The 19904-nt window shown below is 43.7% G+C and overlaps 1 protein-coding gene across 1 annotated transcript in view; it reads left to right on the top strand.

Moving 5' to 3' along the window:
* Positions 1-19602, top strand: part of PDE6G (phosphodiesterase 6G) — a 59469-nt gene extending 39867 nt beyond the window's left edge. The window contains exons 2-4 of the mRNA XM_088472944.1: positions 1475-1714; positions 8232-8272; positions 18578-19602. Of these exons, the coding sequence (XP_088329070.1) occupies positions 1569-1714; positions 8232-8272; positions 18578-18654 (264 nt within the window). The 5' untranslated portion in view covers positions 1475-1568 and the 3' untranslated portion in view covers positions 18655-19602. The remainder of the gene's footprint in view (positions 1-1474; positions 1715-8231; positions 8273-18577) is intronic.
* The last annotated feature ends 302 nt before the right edge of the window (positions 19603-19904 follow it).

The raw sequence follows: 19904 nt of genomic DNA, 5'->3' as shown, positions 1-19904 counted from the left end.
TTTCCCATTACAAGTATGAAAAATTGCGATCTGCTTACAAGAAATTAGTGAATTGAAGGGCTTGGAGTTGTTTTTCATGAAAATTGCCCTAAAATAATGCGTGCAACACCCTTTTTCACATTTTTTTTTGTAAAAATAATATTGATAAATAGGCCCCTTAAAGTTATTCATGCCTATAAAAAAGACGTGGGGGTTGGTGGGAGGTCTAATGCCTCCGGCTCCCCAATTCTGGCTTCAATAAAAACTTATGCTAGCCCTAATTGAGGGCCTGTCTCTGCTGCTATCCCATATGCAGCGGCATTGCAAAAATATGGTCTCACTTACGTACAAATGCTAAAACACTGGACACATTGGTTATACATTGAACCTCTGAGCAACTCTATGCTGTCTTAGAATGAGACGCTGTGGCCTCTCTAGCTGCGTACGAATTCGCAGAGGCTCACTAGGACACGCCCAGAAAATGGTCCCCACACACCTGCGTTTTTTCTAACTGGACAGGTTTCTTGATGTTGTTCATAAAGTTCTTTGTTAGGACAGCTTGTTTTAAATGTTGTAGATGTGGCATGTTTTTATTGGTGTAATGCATAACTCCCAACATTGGGAGGTTGCAATATTATGACTGGGGCATGGACGTGGCAATAAAATTGTGACTGTCAGCCAAAACTGAGAACGGTTGGGAAGTATGGTATTGTGCTAGGAAAAATGGCTTTAGGTGTTATTTGTATTATGACTGGGTGTCAATTAGTATATGGAAGAAGTTTGGTTTAAAGTTGTGTGTTATGGGGGGCGCAGTGTTTCCATGGCCAATAGTTACTGTGTCCACGACTCAGTTACACTCAGTGGCCAAAAATACACAACTATGAGCAACTACGGGCCAGTCGTACACATCTCAGACATCTCCACTTGTGGTTGAATGGGGGTAACTCTGCGGCAACAGGGTGTTCGCATACAGGGTAAGTGTTCTGAGGGCATATCGTGGGCATGTAGGTGGAAGTGTGGGCAATGCTGAGTTTCGCATAACCACAGATTTGTCTGATTTTAGATGGACGTCTTGCATCAGGCATAGGGCTGGTGGAAATGTGTGTTGATAGTGATGACGGCTATTTCACAAGGGGTTGGTAGAGGTGTAGTGGCCGCATAGATGCGTGCCACTCTGCATATGGGCGAAGATCTGCATTTATTTCCATGCATGCAATGTGCCTGACTTGTGTGCAACTCTGTATGAGCCCCACAATGTCTAAGTCAGTTTATACTAAGTACAATCTTGTACAGGGTAAGTAATAAAGCTTCTCATGCATGTAACATACTGTTTATACTGCTTACAATTGCAGTTTTCCCCACTACTATGCTATATATGCTGCTTTGTTATATTACTGAAAGCTGCCAAATCTGAGGAGCTGCATAATATGGGATTTCAGGAAAACAAATATTCACTTAATGTCATCTTCTCTGTATTTTGTTTCTATCTTAATAGGTGGTTCTCAAATTCCTCCACTCTACTGGCATCACCTGGACTTTAACCACTTTGCCTGTCAGTCAGCTGGAGCCAGGGGGGTTCCAAACTCGACATGAACCTGGAGCCTGCAAAGCCTGAAATTAAATCTGCCACCCGTGTGACAGGGGGACCAGCCACCCCTAGGAAAGGACCACCAAAATTCAAGCAGCGGCAAACTAGGCAGTTCAAGAGTAAACCACCGAAAAAGGGAGTTCAGGGGTAGGAGACGTCTATAATCACTATTCTGTGGTGCAAATAAACTGCTCAGTGTAAATACAAATCTGTCTTCATGCACTGTGGCTTCAGTCGTGCCAAACAGCCCCTGTCGACAAACCAGGTCCCGTATGACACGGCCACACTGATCGTCTTTCTAGCTTAAAATGTGGATCTTATTCGCATAACTAAAACTAAAAGTGACAAAACTACTTTGTTAGATTACACTAATCAATTTGACGTGCGACACATCTGTGTGGAATGAGTGTGAATCTGTATATGAAGTGCTGCGATGCAGGAGGTCACTGCTTTTTCTCACACCAAGTTCCGTTGTACTTCAGGTGCGACTTTGTACATATTTAAATTAATTCCTGTGTGGTTAAAGTCACAGCCCAGAGTCTCTGGTACACTTTAAGTGGTGTTTGCTGCATCTGCAATGCCAATAAGCCACAAAATTGAAATAAAAAGATGGTTTGCTACACCTCTCGAAGCAGCGGTTGTCTCGGGCCATATGACGTTTCGATGCTAGGTATATGATGACACTTGTTTTTTTAACAGTTATTTACATAGACATATTATGCAAAGTTTTATACAACATTTTGTAACATGGGGTGTAGAAATGAGGATTCAGACAGGCAGGTATTCGGTAAAGCAGTGTCTTTTAATGGCAGCAGACACTGCACTTTAGCATACATGAGCTTAGGCCTGGACACACACAGGGATATAACACAAATAAACACAAAAAGTCCCAGCACTCCTCGTACTCAGTAGTCAGCAGTGGTTTGCAGCCACATTCGGCCATGCTCTCCCAGCATAGCCCTTGGTCCCTGGCACTATAGACACTTACAGGGGTATTCAATATGGGTGCGATAACATCGTTTTTGCGTTAATATCGCAATTATGACGTCATTATCGCAGGTTTTACTTTTACACCCTATTCAATTTCAAAGACTTATCGCCGTTTTGACAAGTCTTTGATAAAAAACGGTCATAACTTTTCACCATTGAATAGGTGTCGAAAAAAAGTGCAGAATTGGGGTTTAGGGGTGCAGGCTTAAAAAAAATAGCCTGCACTCCTGAGAATGACATTTAAAAAAGAACTGTGTCAAAAAAAGTAAAAAAAAAAATAGGGACACCCCTAAAAATTAATAAAAAAATTGGGGTGCAAAAAAAATGGGAAAAAATTGTTAAACAATAGGGAAATAGGTTCAGGGCTATTCTGCAAGTATGCGGCAGGTGTTTTCTAGAATAGAATTATAGCGGCAGGTGCACAAATGCAGAATTTTTAAAAAATTACTTTAGGGACACCAAAATATGCTAGTACCCATTTTCATGTACCCCAAATTTGATGGGACCACTTAAAAAAACGAAAAAAATAACCTAAGTGCTCTTCTGCATCACTTCTTCAATGTCGGGAAAAAAACACCTGCTGCGGCTATTTAAATCCCCGACTTTCAATTAAAGGCTAAAACGGGGGTACCCATAGTGTTCCCCCATGTTTTTACAACTTTAGGGGGGTCTTACAATTATTTTAAGGAAAAATTCGTAACTTTACGCAAATCCAACTTCGGAGTTTCCTGTTTTCGTTAGTTTTATATTGAATACGGGGATAAGCGGGAGCGCGCACCAGACTTTAACGCAGGAAAAAACTCCGATATGAAACGTTAACTTCGACAGTGAAGTTAACGTTTCATATTGAATACCCCTATTAGCACTACTACCTGGCTGCTAGACAGCATCAGGGAAACGAGTATAAGGTGTGTAAGAATTTTAAACTCTTTCTCTGCTGCTCACTTTCTGCTGGCTCTGGGTGACCTGGAAAACCCGGAATTCTATTTTTTCAGTTCGAGCTGTGCAGCCCAGAAAACCCGGAATTCTAAACTTCTATTGCAGGTGCAGAATGTGCCGGTCTTGTTTTCCTCTCCCTTGGAGGGAGCTGATCCCACCAAAATGCAATTCAGGTGAGAGACAACCCCTCTCACCACAATATTTAGTAATTCACATCAGTCACTGCCCCAGTGGCGCTTACAGTCTATGGGCCTAATTCACGCTAGTGCACTGCTGAACGCAGATTCCCGATGTTCGGGAATCTGCGCAGCTGCCAGACCCATTCTACGCATGTGAAGAACGGGTCTGCGAGGCTGCACATAAACTGGTAGCAGACTGTCAGTGATTGACAGTCTGCTGCTGTTTAGGGGCGAGGAGGGGGCGGCAATGCCCTCCGTTTCCCGAAAGGGAGGCGTGTTGCCGCTGTTGTGGGGAAGGGAAGAAGCCAGGATCTCCGTCGGCGGACTGTGATTTCCTAGCCTCTTCCTCTAAGCTGCGGCGACCGGCTGCTGGGGGCCCCATGGGCAGGCAGCTTATCCGATGCTGCGTTGGACAACGCAGCTCAGATAAGTAATGCACAGGGGGTGTGATGCCTCCTGCTACATTTCCATATCTGCAAGGATCGCAATTGCAAAGCTGCCTGCGTGCATACATCATATATCTATAGCCTGCATGCAGCTTTGCAATTACGATCCTTGCAGAATCAGGCCCGATATTCCCTATCACATTGACACACATACACACTCAGGTTTATTTTTTTATTGTCAGAAGCCAGTTAACCTACCAGTATGTTTTTGGAGCCTGAAAGGATATTGGAGCACTTGAGGAAACCCTAGCAAACACAGGAAAACGTACAAACTCCACACATATGCGGCCTTGGTTGGGAATTGAACTTATAACCTCAATGCAATTCCTCAATTCCCCATGCAAAGAATGGAGAAGCAACTTACTCCAAAATGTATGAAGTACAGAGATGGTTCCTGTACTGTTGGCTCTTCTCCATTGTTATTACCATTACCGAATGGCTGTAGCAAGTTGCGATACAGGAATTGTTTAATGATGTCAAGCACCTTTTCTATTTAATCTTTAAAAAAAAAAAAAAATTATATTAAAAAAATATATATATATATATTCCAATTCCCCTTAGGTACCTGAGTGCCCTCCCAGGAAGCAATTCCAAACATATATCAGAGACAGAGGGCGGCACTCCACGGATTTACAGGATTAATGCTCACATGCAGTTGTTACATCAACGTTTCTGATGCCTTTATTATGCATCTTTCATCAGCAGTGCTTAAAGTGTTCCTAGAGAAGTGGTGGAACTCACCGCCCCTCCTCGGTGCAATGTCAATAAAGGGACAGCGCGTGTCCCTTTATTGGGACAGCGTGGGACAGCAGCCCTTATGTTTAAGGGGCACTACTGCTGTGGGCATTGTATAAGGGGCAATACTACTGTAGGCATTGTATAAATGGCACTACTATTGTGAGCATTGTGTAAAAGGGGCACTGCTGTGTGTCATACATGAATAAGAGACACTACTATGTGGTGTAATGTGATTCAAGAATATGCTACTGTGTGACGTAATTTGTATAGGGAATACTATTATGTGACCACACCCCTATTTTCAGTGCGTGGGCACGCGCTGTCCCTTTATTGACATTGCACCGAGGGGGGGCGGTGAGTTCCACCACTTCTCTAGGAACACTTTAAGCACTGCTGATGAAAGATGCATAATAAAGGCATCTGAAACGTTGATGTAACAACTGCTTGTGAGCATGAATGCTTTAAAACCGTGGAGTGCCGCCCTCTGTCTCTGATTTTATATAATTATATAAAAAAAATATTTGTACATTTGTATTTTTAAATTTTGAGAAAATCAAACTTCAAGTACAGTGTTCATGTGTGACCCAAGTCACATGTGCACAGTATGACCCTAACTGGCCAGCGAAAAGTAAATCTATGATTAATTCTGCCCAGTCAGCGTCACTGTAGTGATATTTTATTGCTAAATAGCGATTACAGAAGATTTTCTATTGCTGCAATATACATTAATGGGAAATCCCTTCTATCACCACTTTTTGATAAATTGGTGCCTACATGATGTGGGCTACATTTACTGTAGCTCTGATGCCTTACATTGAAAGATTATATAAGTGGTGCATTTAATTTTCTAAACTTTTGATACTTTTAAATGATAAAGCAAAGCCATAACCAAGCCACACATACCTACTTTTTTTTATGGTGCCCCCTGGAGGACCCAGGAAGGGGGTCCAGGTGGGAGAAGTGGGGGTGTTGCTTTGTGATAAATGCCATGGTGGCCCCTTCCCCTGTGCTGTGATTTGTGGCACTTTGCTCTGGGACGATGATGGCGCAATTCATAGCGAATTGCATTGTCATGCCTGAGGGTTGGTTTGGGTTGAAACAGGCGTGGGAGGCTGGAGAGGAGATTTGATGAGAGGTGTGAATTAACTTATGTGGCTTGAGCCAGGACCTCCTCATGTATATATGTGAGGAGGTAGAGATACGGCAGTGGATGATGGGCCTGAACGCGAGAACAAGAATAGAATGTCTTTATTGAACAGGAGGTTGGAATGGGGCTGAGCATCAAATATTGAAGGAATGGGATTGGAACCGATGATGCTGGATTGAGAGCTGGATCGGTTTGAGACCGATGTTAATGAATTGAAGAACTTGATGGATTTGAATCTGATGATGAATTGATGAACTTGCTCAGCTTGGGACAGATGTTGAAGAATTGAAGAACTTAATTGATATGAGTCCGATGTTGATGAATTGATGAATTTGAGTGGTTGGGACAGATGTTGATGAATTGAAGAACTTGATCGGTTGGGACTGATGATGAATTGAAGAACTTAATTGATATGAGTCCAATGTTAGAGGCATCGGATGAGACCGATATTTGGCGGCTGTAAGAACAAGTCTCAGTAGTAAAACCAGACTGGTTTGAAAAAAAGTATAGGAGACTTGTTTACCATATATAGGATCTGGATATGACGGAATGGGACTTTTCAGATACAGAATACCTGGGAGCTCAGCACAGAGCTATAACTTTAGCAAGAAGCAACGTTGTACTGGCAACAGAAGCCAGTCAGGAAATGGAAATTATAGAGTGACCCCAGGGAGTGGATGCTGCAATCAGCTGGTCTGGGAGCAGCGCTCTAAGTGTAGGAAGAGTGTCAGGTGACAGAGTCCAACATGGCTGCACCCATACTGTGGTTTAGGAGGGAATGTAATTGTGAGTGTGGCCTAGCAAGGAAGAGGAGAGAGGAGCCATTGCTATTTATGTATGCTTCTCTGCTAGTCCTGAGCTGGGACGTATTTGTGCACATACAAGAGTTTATTAGCATTAACTGAGATCATTGGTCCAAGTGGATGGATGGCTAGACTGCATTCTCATGAATATTGGTCAAGTCCAAAAAAATGGTTCCTGCATGTATATGTCCCCAGGATATTCTTGGAGAGTAGGCAAGAATGGCCCAAGCCCAAATAATGTTTATGTGGCTTTGTCAACTGAAATCTGGCATATTTTTAGAGAAGAGAAGGATCAGCATTGTGAGTGTGGACAAGGGAGAGGAGAGAGGAGCCATTGCTATTCATGTTGCTTCTCTGCTAGTCCTGAGCTGGGAAGTATTTGTGAATATACAAGATTTAGTTAGCATTAACAGTTGTCACTAGTCCAAGTGGATAGATGTCATTCTCATGAATATTGGTTCCATCCAAAAAATGGTTCCTGCACTGTGTGGATGTTTATGTTAAAATGTATGAAAGGTTGAACGTGATAGACCTGCATCTTTTTGTCAACCTTACTTTCGATATACCTATAGGATAGACACATGAGTTGTTACAGTGGTCGCTTTTGCATTATTTGTGCGATTTGCCATCTACTTTGCAAATGAAAGATTTACTAAAGTTAAAAATTATGCAAAACTGACTAAAAATCAGACTTTAGAATAGTTTAAAACATTTAACAAATAAACAATGCTTTCACATAGACGACACAGAAACAGGACATTTGCTAACAGTCGGTTTAAAAACCAACACAGAAACCATGGTAAGCCCACCCAAACACTATACCTACCTGTACTACCTACCTACTTACCTACCTGAGTTTGGGAGAAGCACTGCATAATGTAAATAAAGGGTTGAGATTAAAAAAATTAAAACTACGTGGGGTTCCCCCTCCAAACCAGCTCCGGACCTCTCAGCCTGGGCTGGTACAGGAGAATAGGGGGGAAAACTTATGTGAAGGCCCCCCTATTTTCTAGCGTGAGGCCCCCCGCCATACTGTAAAACCAGACCCAAACTGGTCAGCCCAGGGCTGGAATTGCTCGAAGAGTGGGGTCCCCAAAATTAAAATGGGAACCCCTCTCCCAAGGAACTAACAGCTCTGGGTGAGAAGCCAAGCGCTATTCCCCGCATCCCTGGCTGGGGTATGTGGGGTTAATTGTGCAAAAAATGAATAATATTGTTCTCTACAGTGGGACTACAGGTTCCAGCAAGCCTGTTTCAGCATGCAGGCACCTGTGGAACAACAAGTGCCAGCATGGCTGGACAATAAATGTGTTAGTTCTGCCACTGCATTGATGGACAGGTGAATAATTATAAATTCCCAAAAGTATGTTACAATACAGAACACAGCTTTCTCTCTAAAATACAATCCTATTTCTTTTACAGATTTGGAGATGACATCCCTGGAATGGAGGGTCTAGGAACAGGTGATAACATATTTTCATTCTCCTATTATGATGTTACCTCTTGGAGATAAATGTTTAATCACATATATTTTTCTGGTGTATTTTCAATTTAGGACGGGCAAACTTTTTATTATTTTTATGTATTGTGTAACATTTGAATATCTTAAGGGTGAGATCCCCTTAGAACAAGCCTATTCAGACCATTCCAATGAAATACAAACAAACCACTGTGAAAATCATGCAGGGACCATATTCCAATAGCTCACTGATGTTCAGAGCAGTTTTGAATGTGGCAAGAGAAGATTCTTTCAATATACTCACCAGACTGAGCCAAAAAAATAATTCTCACAATAACACATTGTAATGACCAAATTAACAATATAACAATTGTTCTGGTCTCAGCCACATATATCAATCTTTAACTACATTAGAACTGAAGTGTGCATAGAAAAGAATTAACAAATGAAAAACAGTCAAAAATACAAGTGTGCTAATGATGTGAGATTCATTTGTACATCAGATCCAGTACCAGCAGCAGGAGCAGATAAAGTAAAAGCCAAAACAATTCCGCTGTCAAAACAACTATTGTGACTATAGATCCTACAAGGTTTTGTGCATAGTATAGCTGGCATTGGTGGGATAGCACTACAAGGTTTTGTGCATAGTATAGCTGGCATTGGTGGGATAGCACTACAAGGTTTTGTGCATAGTATAGCTGGCATTGGTGGGATAGCACTACAAGGTTTTGTGCATAGTATAGCTGGCATTGGTGGGATAGCACTACAAGGTTTTGTGCATAGTATAGCTGGCATTGGTGGGATAGCACTACAAGGTTTTGTGCATAGTATAGCTGGCATTGGTGGGATAGCACTACAAGGTTTTGTGCATAGTAGAGCTGGCATTGGTGGGATAGCACTACAAGGTTTTGTGCATAGTAGAGCTGGCATTGGTGGGATAGCACTACAAGGTTTTGTGCATAGTATAGCTGGCATTGGTGGGATAGCACTACAAGGTTTTGTGCATAGTAGAGCTGGCATTGGTGGGATAGCACTACAAGGTTTTGTGCATAGTAGAGCTGGCATTGGTGGGATAGCACTACAAGGTTTTGTGCATAGTAGAGCTGGCATTGGTGGGATAGCACTACAAGGTTTTGTGCATAGTAGAGCTGCCATTGGTGGGATAGCACTACAAGGTTTTGTGCATAGTAGAGCTGGCATTGGTGGGATAGCACTACAAGGTTTTGTGCATAGTAGAGCTGGCATTGGTGGGATAGCACTAAAAGGTTTTGTGCATAGTAGAGCTGGCATTGGTGGGATAGCACTACAAGGTTTTGTGCATAGTAGAGCTGGCATTGGTGGGATAGCACTACAAGGTTTTGTGCATAGTATAGCTGGCATTGGTGGGATAGCACTACAAGGTTTTGTGCATAGTAGAGCTGGCATTGGTGAGATAGCACTACAAGGTTTTGTGCATAGTAGAGCTGGCATTGGTGGGATAGCACTACAAGGTTTTGTGCATAGTAGAGCTGGCATTGGTGGGATAGCACTACAAGGTTTTGTGCATAGTAGAGCTGGCATTGGTGGGATAGCACTACAAGGTTTTGTGCATAGTAGAGCTGGCATTGGTGGGATAGCACTACAAGGTTTTGTGCATAGTAGAGCTGGCATTGGTGGGATAGCACTACAAGGTTTTGTGCATAGTAGAGCTGGCATTGGTGGGATAGCACTACAAGGTTTTGTGCATAGTAGAGCTGGCATTGGTGAGACAGCAGACACAACACTTCTACAAGTACAGTCAACAAGAGAAGCACAGCCAAGAATGAATGCTACTGTCTAAATTTGCTAAAAACTGTATCACTAATAATGGTGCATACCAGCCAGAAGTGTAGATCAATATATTGTGCATAAAGTGATAACGGAATAAATATTCTGTGGACTGTTCAAACATTGATGGAGTGATTCAGAGGTGGACGCAGGGAAGCCATTGGGCGCAAGTGGCCCATGGTTTCCCTTTGCACATGCATCCGAGCTACACTGTGCATGCATCCCAATGGTTACTGTACAGGGACGCTGATAGAAATTGCATGCAGATCCATGAAATTTTGATGGGCATTTTTGGGTGGTAACTGGGTGGGGGTTTACCAGTTGCTGGTGTCTCGCACACATGTTGGGGTCAGCGACTGTGTCTAAAGATGCAGTTGCACTGACACCAGCAGCCTTTTTATTTAGGATATTTTGCATCCGCCATAGTTCATTGCATTGTTCAGTGGTGTGGCCAATGTTGTTTTGATAGTGCGTCTTTTACGCACATCAGCAGATTCGCGCCACAGCCTTTGTGCATCTCCAAAAAATTCCTTTCTACTGCGGCATTAGAATAAGATGCAGCAGTGGTGGCAACAAAAGAGGCAGCTTCTTCTGGCAGGGTTGTCTTAACAGCAGTGTGGGCCCTGAGCAAAGCAATTCACTGGGGCCCCTACCCACCCATGATATGGTATTATTGCAGCAATAAGCCCCGTCATAGTGAGATTTTGTCCAGTTATAATTATAGGATTGCGCAGTGATTTGATTCATGCTGCGCAGCTCAGCCCTTACATTTGCGGTGCGGGTAGTGACACCCCAGATACATTACTATACCCCCCCAGATACATCACTATACCTCCCCCAGATACATTACTCTACCCTCCTAGATACATCACTATACCCCCAGATACATTACTATACCTTCCCCAGATACATCACTATACCTCCCCCAGATACATCACTATACCTCCCCCAGATAAATTACTATACCCTCCCAGATACATCACTATACCCCCCCAGATACATTACTATACCTCCCCCAGATACATTACTAAACCTCCCCCAGATACATCACTATACACCCACAGATACATTACTATACACCCACAGATACATTACTATACCTTCCCCAGATACATCACTATACACCCCCAGATACATCACTATACCTCCCCCAGATACATTACTATACCTCCCCCTGATACATTACTATACCTCCCCCAGATACATTACTATACCCCTCCAGATACATTCCTGTACCCCCCAGATACATTACTATACCCCTCCAGATACATTACTGTACCCCCCAGATACATTACAATACCTTCCCCAGATACATCACTATACCTCCCCCAGATACATCACTATACCTCCCCCAGATACATCACTATACCTCCCCCAGATACATTACTATACCCTCCCAGATACATCACTATATCCCCCCAGATACATTACTATACCTCCCCCAGATACATTACTAAACCACCCACAGATACATTACTATATCACCCACAGATATAGTAATGTATCTGTGGGAGATATAGTAATGTATCTGTGGGAGATATAGTAATGTATCTCCCACAGATACATCACTATACACCCACAGATACATTACTATACCTCCCCCAGATACATTACTATACCTCCCCCGGATACATTACTATACCTCCCCTAGATACATCACTATACACCCACAGATACATTACTATACCTCCCACAGATACATCACTATACACCCACAGATACATCACTATACACCCACAGATACATTACTATACCTTCCCCAGATACATCACTATACCTCCCCCAGATACATTACTCTACACCCAGTAGAGGTTAGGTTAGTTAGTACTTACCTATCCACGATCGGATTTCCAGCGCTGTCGGGCTTCCGCTGCCGGGAACTCTGCTGTTGTCGGCCATTACTATACCTCCCCCACATACATTACTATACCCTCCCAGATACATTACTATACACCCAGATACATCCCTATACCCCCCAGATACATCACTATACCTATCCCAGATACATCACTATACACCCCCAGATACATCACTATACACCCCCAGATACATCACTATACCTCCCCTAGATACATCACTATACCTCCCCTAGATACATCACTATACCTCCCCTAGATACATCACTATACCTCCCCCAGATACATCACTATACCTCCCCCAGATACATTACTATACACCCACAGATACATTACTATACCTTCCCCAGATACATCACTATACACCCCCAGATACATCACTATACCTCCCCCAGATACATTACTATACCTCCCCCAGATACATTACTATACCTCCCCCAGATACATTACTATACCCCTCCAGATACATTACTGTACCCCTCAGATACATTACTATACCCCTCCAGATACATTACTGTACCCCCCAGATACATTACAATACCTTCCCCAGATACATCACTATACCTCCCCCAGATACATCACTATACCTCCCCCAGATACATCACTATACCTCCCCCAGATACATTACTATACCCTCCCAGATACATCACTATACCCCCCCAGATACATTACTATACCTCCCCCAGATACATTACTAAACCACCCACAGATACATTACTATATCACCCACAGATACATTACTATATCTCCCACAGATACATTACTATATCTCCCACAGATACATCACTATACACCCACAGATACATTACTATACCTCCCCCAGATACATTACTATACCTCCCCCGGATACATTACTATACCTCCCCTAGATACATCACTATACACCCACAGATACATTACTATACCTCCCACAGATACATCACTATACACCCACAGATACATCACTATACACCCACAGATACATTACTATACCTTCCCCAGATACATCCCTATACCCCCCAGATACATCACTATACCTATCCCAGATACATCACTATACACCCCCAGATACATCACTATACACCCCCAGATACATCACTATACCTCCCCTAGATACATCACTATACCTCCCCTAGATACATCACTATACCTCCCCTAGATACATCACTATACCTCCCCCAGATACATCACTATACCTCCCCCAGATACATCACTATACACCCCCAGATACATCACTATACCTCCCCCAGATACATCACTATACCTCCCCCAGATACATTACTATACCTCCACCAGATACATTACTATACCCCTCCAGATACATTACTGTACCCCCCAGATACATTACTGTACCCCCCAGATACATTACTATACCACCCAAGATACATTACTATACCACCCAAGATACATTACTGTACCCACCCAGATACATTACTGTACCCACCCAGATACATCACTATACACCCCAGATACATCACTATACCTCCCCCAGATACATCACTATACACCCCCAGATACATCACTATACCTCCCCCAGATACATCACTATACACCCCCAGATCAGAGGTGTTTCTAGAGAGGAGGGGGCCCGTGTGCAGTCTCTAACACGGGCCCCCTCCTCTCCGCCCGGCAGCGCACTGAGCTGTGCGCGGCCAGGGCCGGAGTTATAGACTCTGGGCACTAGAGTGTGCCCAGAGTCTATAGTGTATGCACAGGTCACCGGGAAAATGGGCGCGGCGGCCATTTTCCCTGTACTGTGCATGTGCAAATGACAGGAAAATGGCCGCTGCGGCCATTTTCCAGTCGTTTTACAGCACTGGATGCCCGCGCCGACATGGGACTCCGGAGAGGTAAATAATATGGGTGCAGGGTGTGCGGTTCGGGACCCCCTGGACCCAGGGGCCCGTGTTCCCCGCACTCCTTGCACCCATTATAGATACGCCCCTGCCCCAGATACATTACTATACACCCCCAGATACATTACTATACCTCCCCTATATACATTACTATACCTCCCCCAGATACATCACTATACACCCCCAGATACATCACTATACCTCCCCCAGATACATCACTATACCTCCCCCAGATACATCACTATACACCCCCAGATACATCACTATACCCCCCCCAGATACATTACTATACCTCCCCCAGATACATTACTAAACCTCCCCCAGATACATCACTATACACCCCCAGATACATTACTATACCTCCCCCGGATACATTACTATACCTCCCCTATATACATTACTATACCTCCCCCAGATACATCACTATTCACCCCCAGATACATCACTATACCTCCCCCAGATACATCACTATACCTCCCCCAGATACATTACTATACCCTCCCAGATACATCACTATACCCCCCCAGATACATTACTAAACCTCCCCCAGATACATTACTAAACCTCCCCCAGATACATCACTATACACCCACAGATACATTACTATATCTCCCACAGATACATCACTATACACCCACAGATACATTACTATACCTCCCCCGGATACATTACTATACCTCCCACAGATACATCACTCTACACTCCCAGATACATTACTATACCTCCCCCAGATACATTACTATATCCCCCCAGATACATTACCATACCCCTCCAGATACATTACTCTACCCCCCAGATACATTACTATACACCCAGATACATTGCTATACCACCCAAGATTCATTACTGTACCCCGCAGCAGGGCCGCAACTAGGGGGGGGCTGGAGGTGCACGTGCACTGGGTGTGCCGCTGTACCTGGTGCCAGTGACCTCCAGCCCGGCGCTGCAGAGAGGCTCCAAGCCGGACGTCCGCTGGTAATATTTATTACCAGCGGGCACCCGGCTCCTTCTCTGCAGCGACGCGGTGTAGCCGGAGGCTGGAGTTTTCTCCCGAACTCCAGCTTCCGGCTCTCCCCACGGGCACTATGGGGGAGACGTCATGACATCTCCCCCATAGTTCCAAGGAGCAGCCGGCGGACCGGACGCGACGCTGGATGCAGGAGCGGGGTTCAAGGTAAGTATTTTTTTTTAATAAGCTGCACTACAGGGGCATTATTATGGGGGCAGGGGCATTACCACAGGGGCATTACTATGGGGGCATTACTGTGGGGGCATGAGCACTACAGGGGCATTACTGTAAGGGGACTACAGGGATATTACTATGGGGGCATGGGCAATACAGGGGCATTACTATGAGAGCATGGGCACTACAGGGGCATTACTATGAAAGTATGGGCACTACAGGGGCATTAATATGGGAGCATGGGCACTACAGGGGCATTACTGTATGGTGGGCACTACAGGGGCATTACTATGGGGGTATTAACATATGGGCATTACTATGGGGGCATTACAATATGGGCACTACTGCAGGGGGAATTACATGGGGGGGCGCCAAATTACTGTCTTGCCCCTGGTGACAAAAATCCTAGTTTCGGCCCTGCCCGCAGATACATCACTATACACCCCAGATACATCACTATACACCCCAGATACATTAATATACCCCCCAGATACAATACTATACCCCTAAACACACCTCACCAACCTGATACATTACCCTCCCAACCCACCACACACCCCAGAAAATATGTTTACACCCCCCTGATACATTACACCTCCTCCCATATAATATAAGTATACACCCCCACCTAACATGGATACAGAGCCATCCTTACCTGTGTTTGCAGCATTGTAGGCGGCTGTACCCTCACACACCAAAAGCTGTCTGTACTCTGCAGGGTGATTCCCCAGGAGAAGGATAGATAGTCCAGGCAGGAAGGGGCGGGGACTCGGACAGACCAGGCAGAGTATGAGGGGGCGTGGACTCGGGGAGGGACAGGGAACTTAATTCAGCAACTGCAGTGCACATAGGAGATCAACTGCAGATAGGAGAAGGATAGACAGACCTGGCAGCTGCAGCACAGCACAGTCTAAAGCCACGCCCTCCTATGCTTTGCTCTTCCATTAGAAGGGGGCCGGCCCCGCAGCTGCCACACTAGTCAGTAGTTACACTGACTGTGCGGGGCACGCAGCGCACCGCTTATTCTATTACCAAACTACCCGCTGCAGGGGGGTGGGTTGGAGGGCCCCTAGAAGTGCAGCTCCCAGATAGCAGCCGGAACAGATGCTATACTTACTTTTGGGGTTCTCCAATGGCCGCTGTCTGTTTCAATGTATGGATTATAATGTGACTTGTTACTGAATTGCTTACTCACAAACTGGCCAAAGTGCCATATGAATATATTTTAAGAATAATCACTGCTACACATCATTGTATTATATAAGCATCTAGGAGGACTAGTGCGGCAGTGTGAGTATGGCACAGTGTGACTCCCAAACAGCAGCCAGGATCAGGGCCGGATTAAGATCTGTGGGGGGCCCCTGGGCAACAAACATGTGGGGGCCCCTATTAAATGTGGACAACCTGGGGGCATGCACAATGGGGACCTTATGCAGAGGCCACAGTAGTGGTGACCCTTATGCAGTACCTGAAAGTAATGTCAGTGCTCACAGTAGTAGTGTCCCATATGCAGAGCCCAGAGTAGTAGTGCCCCCAGGAGTGGTGCCCCTTATGCAGTACCTATTCAATATCCCCATTAGTAGTGCCACCTGTAGTCATGTCCCCAGTAGTTATGCCCTCTATTGTAGTGCCCCTAATAGTAATGCCCCCATTAGTAGTGCCCCCCGGGAGTAATGGCCCTGTCTTGACCATCGCGACCATCATCATGGACGCTCGTATAAGCTGTGGGTGGAAACCCACAGCTATGCGAGCGTCCAAGAGGCTGCTCCAAGTTTAGGTAGGAGGGCCCTGATTCAGAGCGAGCGCTCTGGTCAGAGCGTCCGGCTCTGAATCAGGCCCCCTGTTCCAACCTCTGGGTCACACGTGGAATTTAGGTATAAAAGCGGTATAATCTAGAAATAGGAGACACAATAGCAAATGTGGCTAATGATTTATGTAACATATACACAGTAATATTGGTTGCTTTATGAAAATAAAGTTGCTTTATAAATAAAATATTTGACTATTATGCAAGAGACTGGGTTAGAAGACCACTAAGCATTTTCTTACTTTGAAACTATCTACACATTAACCTTTTTTGCCAACATTCCACTCCACCCTCCTGGACCAGTAGAATGGGTTATGATAATTGTTACAATATAATATTCTGCTACAAAAGTGTCTAATAACTGACACATCACTATAACAGTGTCCTGGTGGGCAATTGAAACTTTGGGCCATATTCAATTAGAGGCGAAAAGTCCATTGCCGGACTTTTTGCCGTCATCTGAGCTTTTGTTGGGGATAAAGTATCGGGCGTGTGCCTGCGTATCCCCTATATAATTTGGAATCAGCGAAAACGGGACCCAGGGAAAAGGTAAGTAGCGAAAAGTCCTGTCACTTTTGGGGAAATCAGCCTGTCACCCCCCCAAAAGATGCACTAACATGGGGGATCACTATGGGTACCCTTGAAAAGCCCTGCTAAAGGTATTTAGGCCTTTTAAACGGTCTCTACAGGTGCTTTAATGCGCCTTTTAAAAAGTGGTGAAGAATAGCATTTAGCTTCATTTTTTTTTTTAAATAACTAGTCCCATCAAATTTGGGGTACATGAAAATGGGTGCAAGCATATTTTTAAGTCCCTAAAGTGAACTTTAAAAATTATGTAAAAATCCACCTGCCGCAACTAACCACAACCAAAAAAACACCTGCCACATACTTGGGGACCCCACCTGAATCTATTTTGCTAGTTTATAAGTTCGTCCCACAACTTTTTTTTTTTCGCCCCCAAAACGAAACCACTTTTTTTGGGGTGTCCTATGGTACTTTTTAAAATATTTTTTACACAGATTACTTTTAGGGGACATTCCAATGGGTGCAGGGTACTTTTTTAAACTCTGCACACCAAAAACCCCAATTCTGCACTTTTTATCGCCACCTATTGTATGGTGAAACGTTATCCCCGGTTTTTGTCAAAGACTTTTCGCACCTGCGAAGAGTCTTTGAAAATGAATATGGGGGAAAGTGAAAACAGCGAAAATGACATCATTGGCGATAAATTATTGCCGATAACGGATTTTCGCAGCCTAATTGAATATGGCCCTTGGGTGCGAAAAGTCTTTGTCAAACACTGACAATTGGTAATTGAAGGCAGTGAATAAGCACATCAGTAGAATCAGGCTATTATGCCATTAGAATTCATATTAATTATAAAAACAACAAAAAGACAGCGACCATAGTTTGTGTAGAACAAATTTTATTACACTTATTTTCATTATTTTTCACAATTCTTTGTTTTATACTTAACCACACTTTAAAATAATATTTGACATTAATAATTTTTAATGTATACCAATAAAGTGTTTGACATTTATTAATGAATTTGGCCAGAGTGCACCCTGGTTACTACTTACTTTTCTCCTTCATGTGCGAATAGCTTCTGCAATAGCGCTCACCTCTGAATCAGCCCGAGTGTTCTTTTATAGATAATATTTGTCTTGTTATACTGTCCAATTTGAGCTTTGCCAAATACATTACATGCACTGATGATCCCATGGGCTCTGAGCAAGCTATCCAGGTACCAGATATGGATTTGTATAAGAAGCTGGGCCACAGACAGATGAAAGAATTGATAACTTTGCTTTCTTTACAGACATCACAGTCATCTGCCCCTGGGAAGCCTTCAATCACTTGGAGCTGCACGAATTGGCCCAATACGGCATCATCTAGAGACCCCGTTTCCGTCAGTGCTGAACCCTATCTTTTTCCTGCCTGGCCAATGCAGGGAGACGTAGTGTGTGTAGGACTCTGTACAAAACAAAACTTTCCCAACTCTGCTTCTGAGGTCTTGGTTGTGCTGCTGTCTTCTTTATTGGCACAAACTTCAACATCCATACTGGTCATGTCCCCATTACTGTGCTATAAACTACGGTCATCCTGGGGGACAGATTATGTTCTGAACCACACATTTTACTTTTTAGTCAATTAATAAAATTATAACTATTATTTTATCTTTGTCCTCCAAATTCAGATAAACATACCATTTTTGCCAACATTTTTTTTACCAAATTGTTCAGGTCAGATAGGCAGTCTGTCTGCTACATCACTTAGCTTTGCTATTGTGAGATTGTGGGTTAGTAACAAAATATATTATCCCAGATTGTCCTGTCCTGTATGATGGTTTGTTCTTATGTCCTGGAGTCAGCACACTCCCTCTTCCCCTCTCTCTAGACACACATGACATAAATAAAGCTTCTTATATTTATATTTTCTTACTTTATTAAACTTTTACTATGTGACTATAGTAATACCCCAGTAAGTTTTGCATGTAGTACATCCTTGAAACAATCCAAAAGACACAACAGTTTTATGGGATAATATTGTTAATATTAAAGTTTTAAAATGTACAATAACAAACAGTGTAAAAAGTGACACAAGATAGAATTTGAGAATAAACCATTAATATGTGTTTATAATAGATTTTCATACCTCTCAACTGTGCTGATGTACAGTAAGTGATTTGAGGGGACAAGTTGTCAGGTTTGAACCCTTGGTGAGTGGGGACATCAAAATAAGGAGCTGCTGCCTTTGCTATATTCTGTAATGTATTAGTATTTGTAGGGGAGGGGTGTTAGGATAGGGGTGGCATCAAAATAAGGAGCTGCTGCCTTTGCTATATTCTGTAATGTATTAGTATTTGTAGGGGAGGGGTGTTAGGATAGGGGTGGCATCAAAATAAGGAGCTGCTGCCTTTGCTATATTCTGTAATGTATTAGTATTTGTAGGGGAGGGGTGTTAGGATAGGGGTGACATCAAAATAAGGAGCTGCTGCCTTTGCTATATTCTGTAATGTATTAGTATTTGTAGGGGAGGGGTGTTGGGATAGGGGTGGCATAGCACTTCAGAAGCTCTGGTCCCACTAATTAATGTGGTGTGAGCACAACCCAGTTTGCTTGCACTAAATGTTTGGTAAACTCTGA

The sequence above is a fragment of the Taudactylus pleione genome, unplaced genomic scaffold (assembly GCF_031769625.1).
Source record: "Taudactylus pleione unplaced genomic scaffold, aTauple2 ptg000016l, whole genome shotgun sequence".
In the NCBI taxonomy this organism is placed as follows: Eukaryota; Metazoa; Chordata; class Amphibia; order Anura; family Myobatrachidae; genus Taudactylus; species Taudactylus pleione.
The sequence above is the reverse complement of the archived record's forward strand: the minus strand, read 5'-3'. Positions and strand labels throughout refer to the sequence as shown.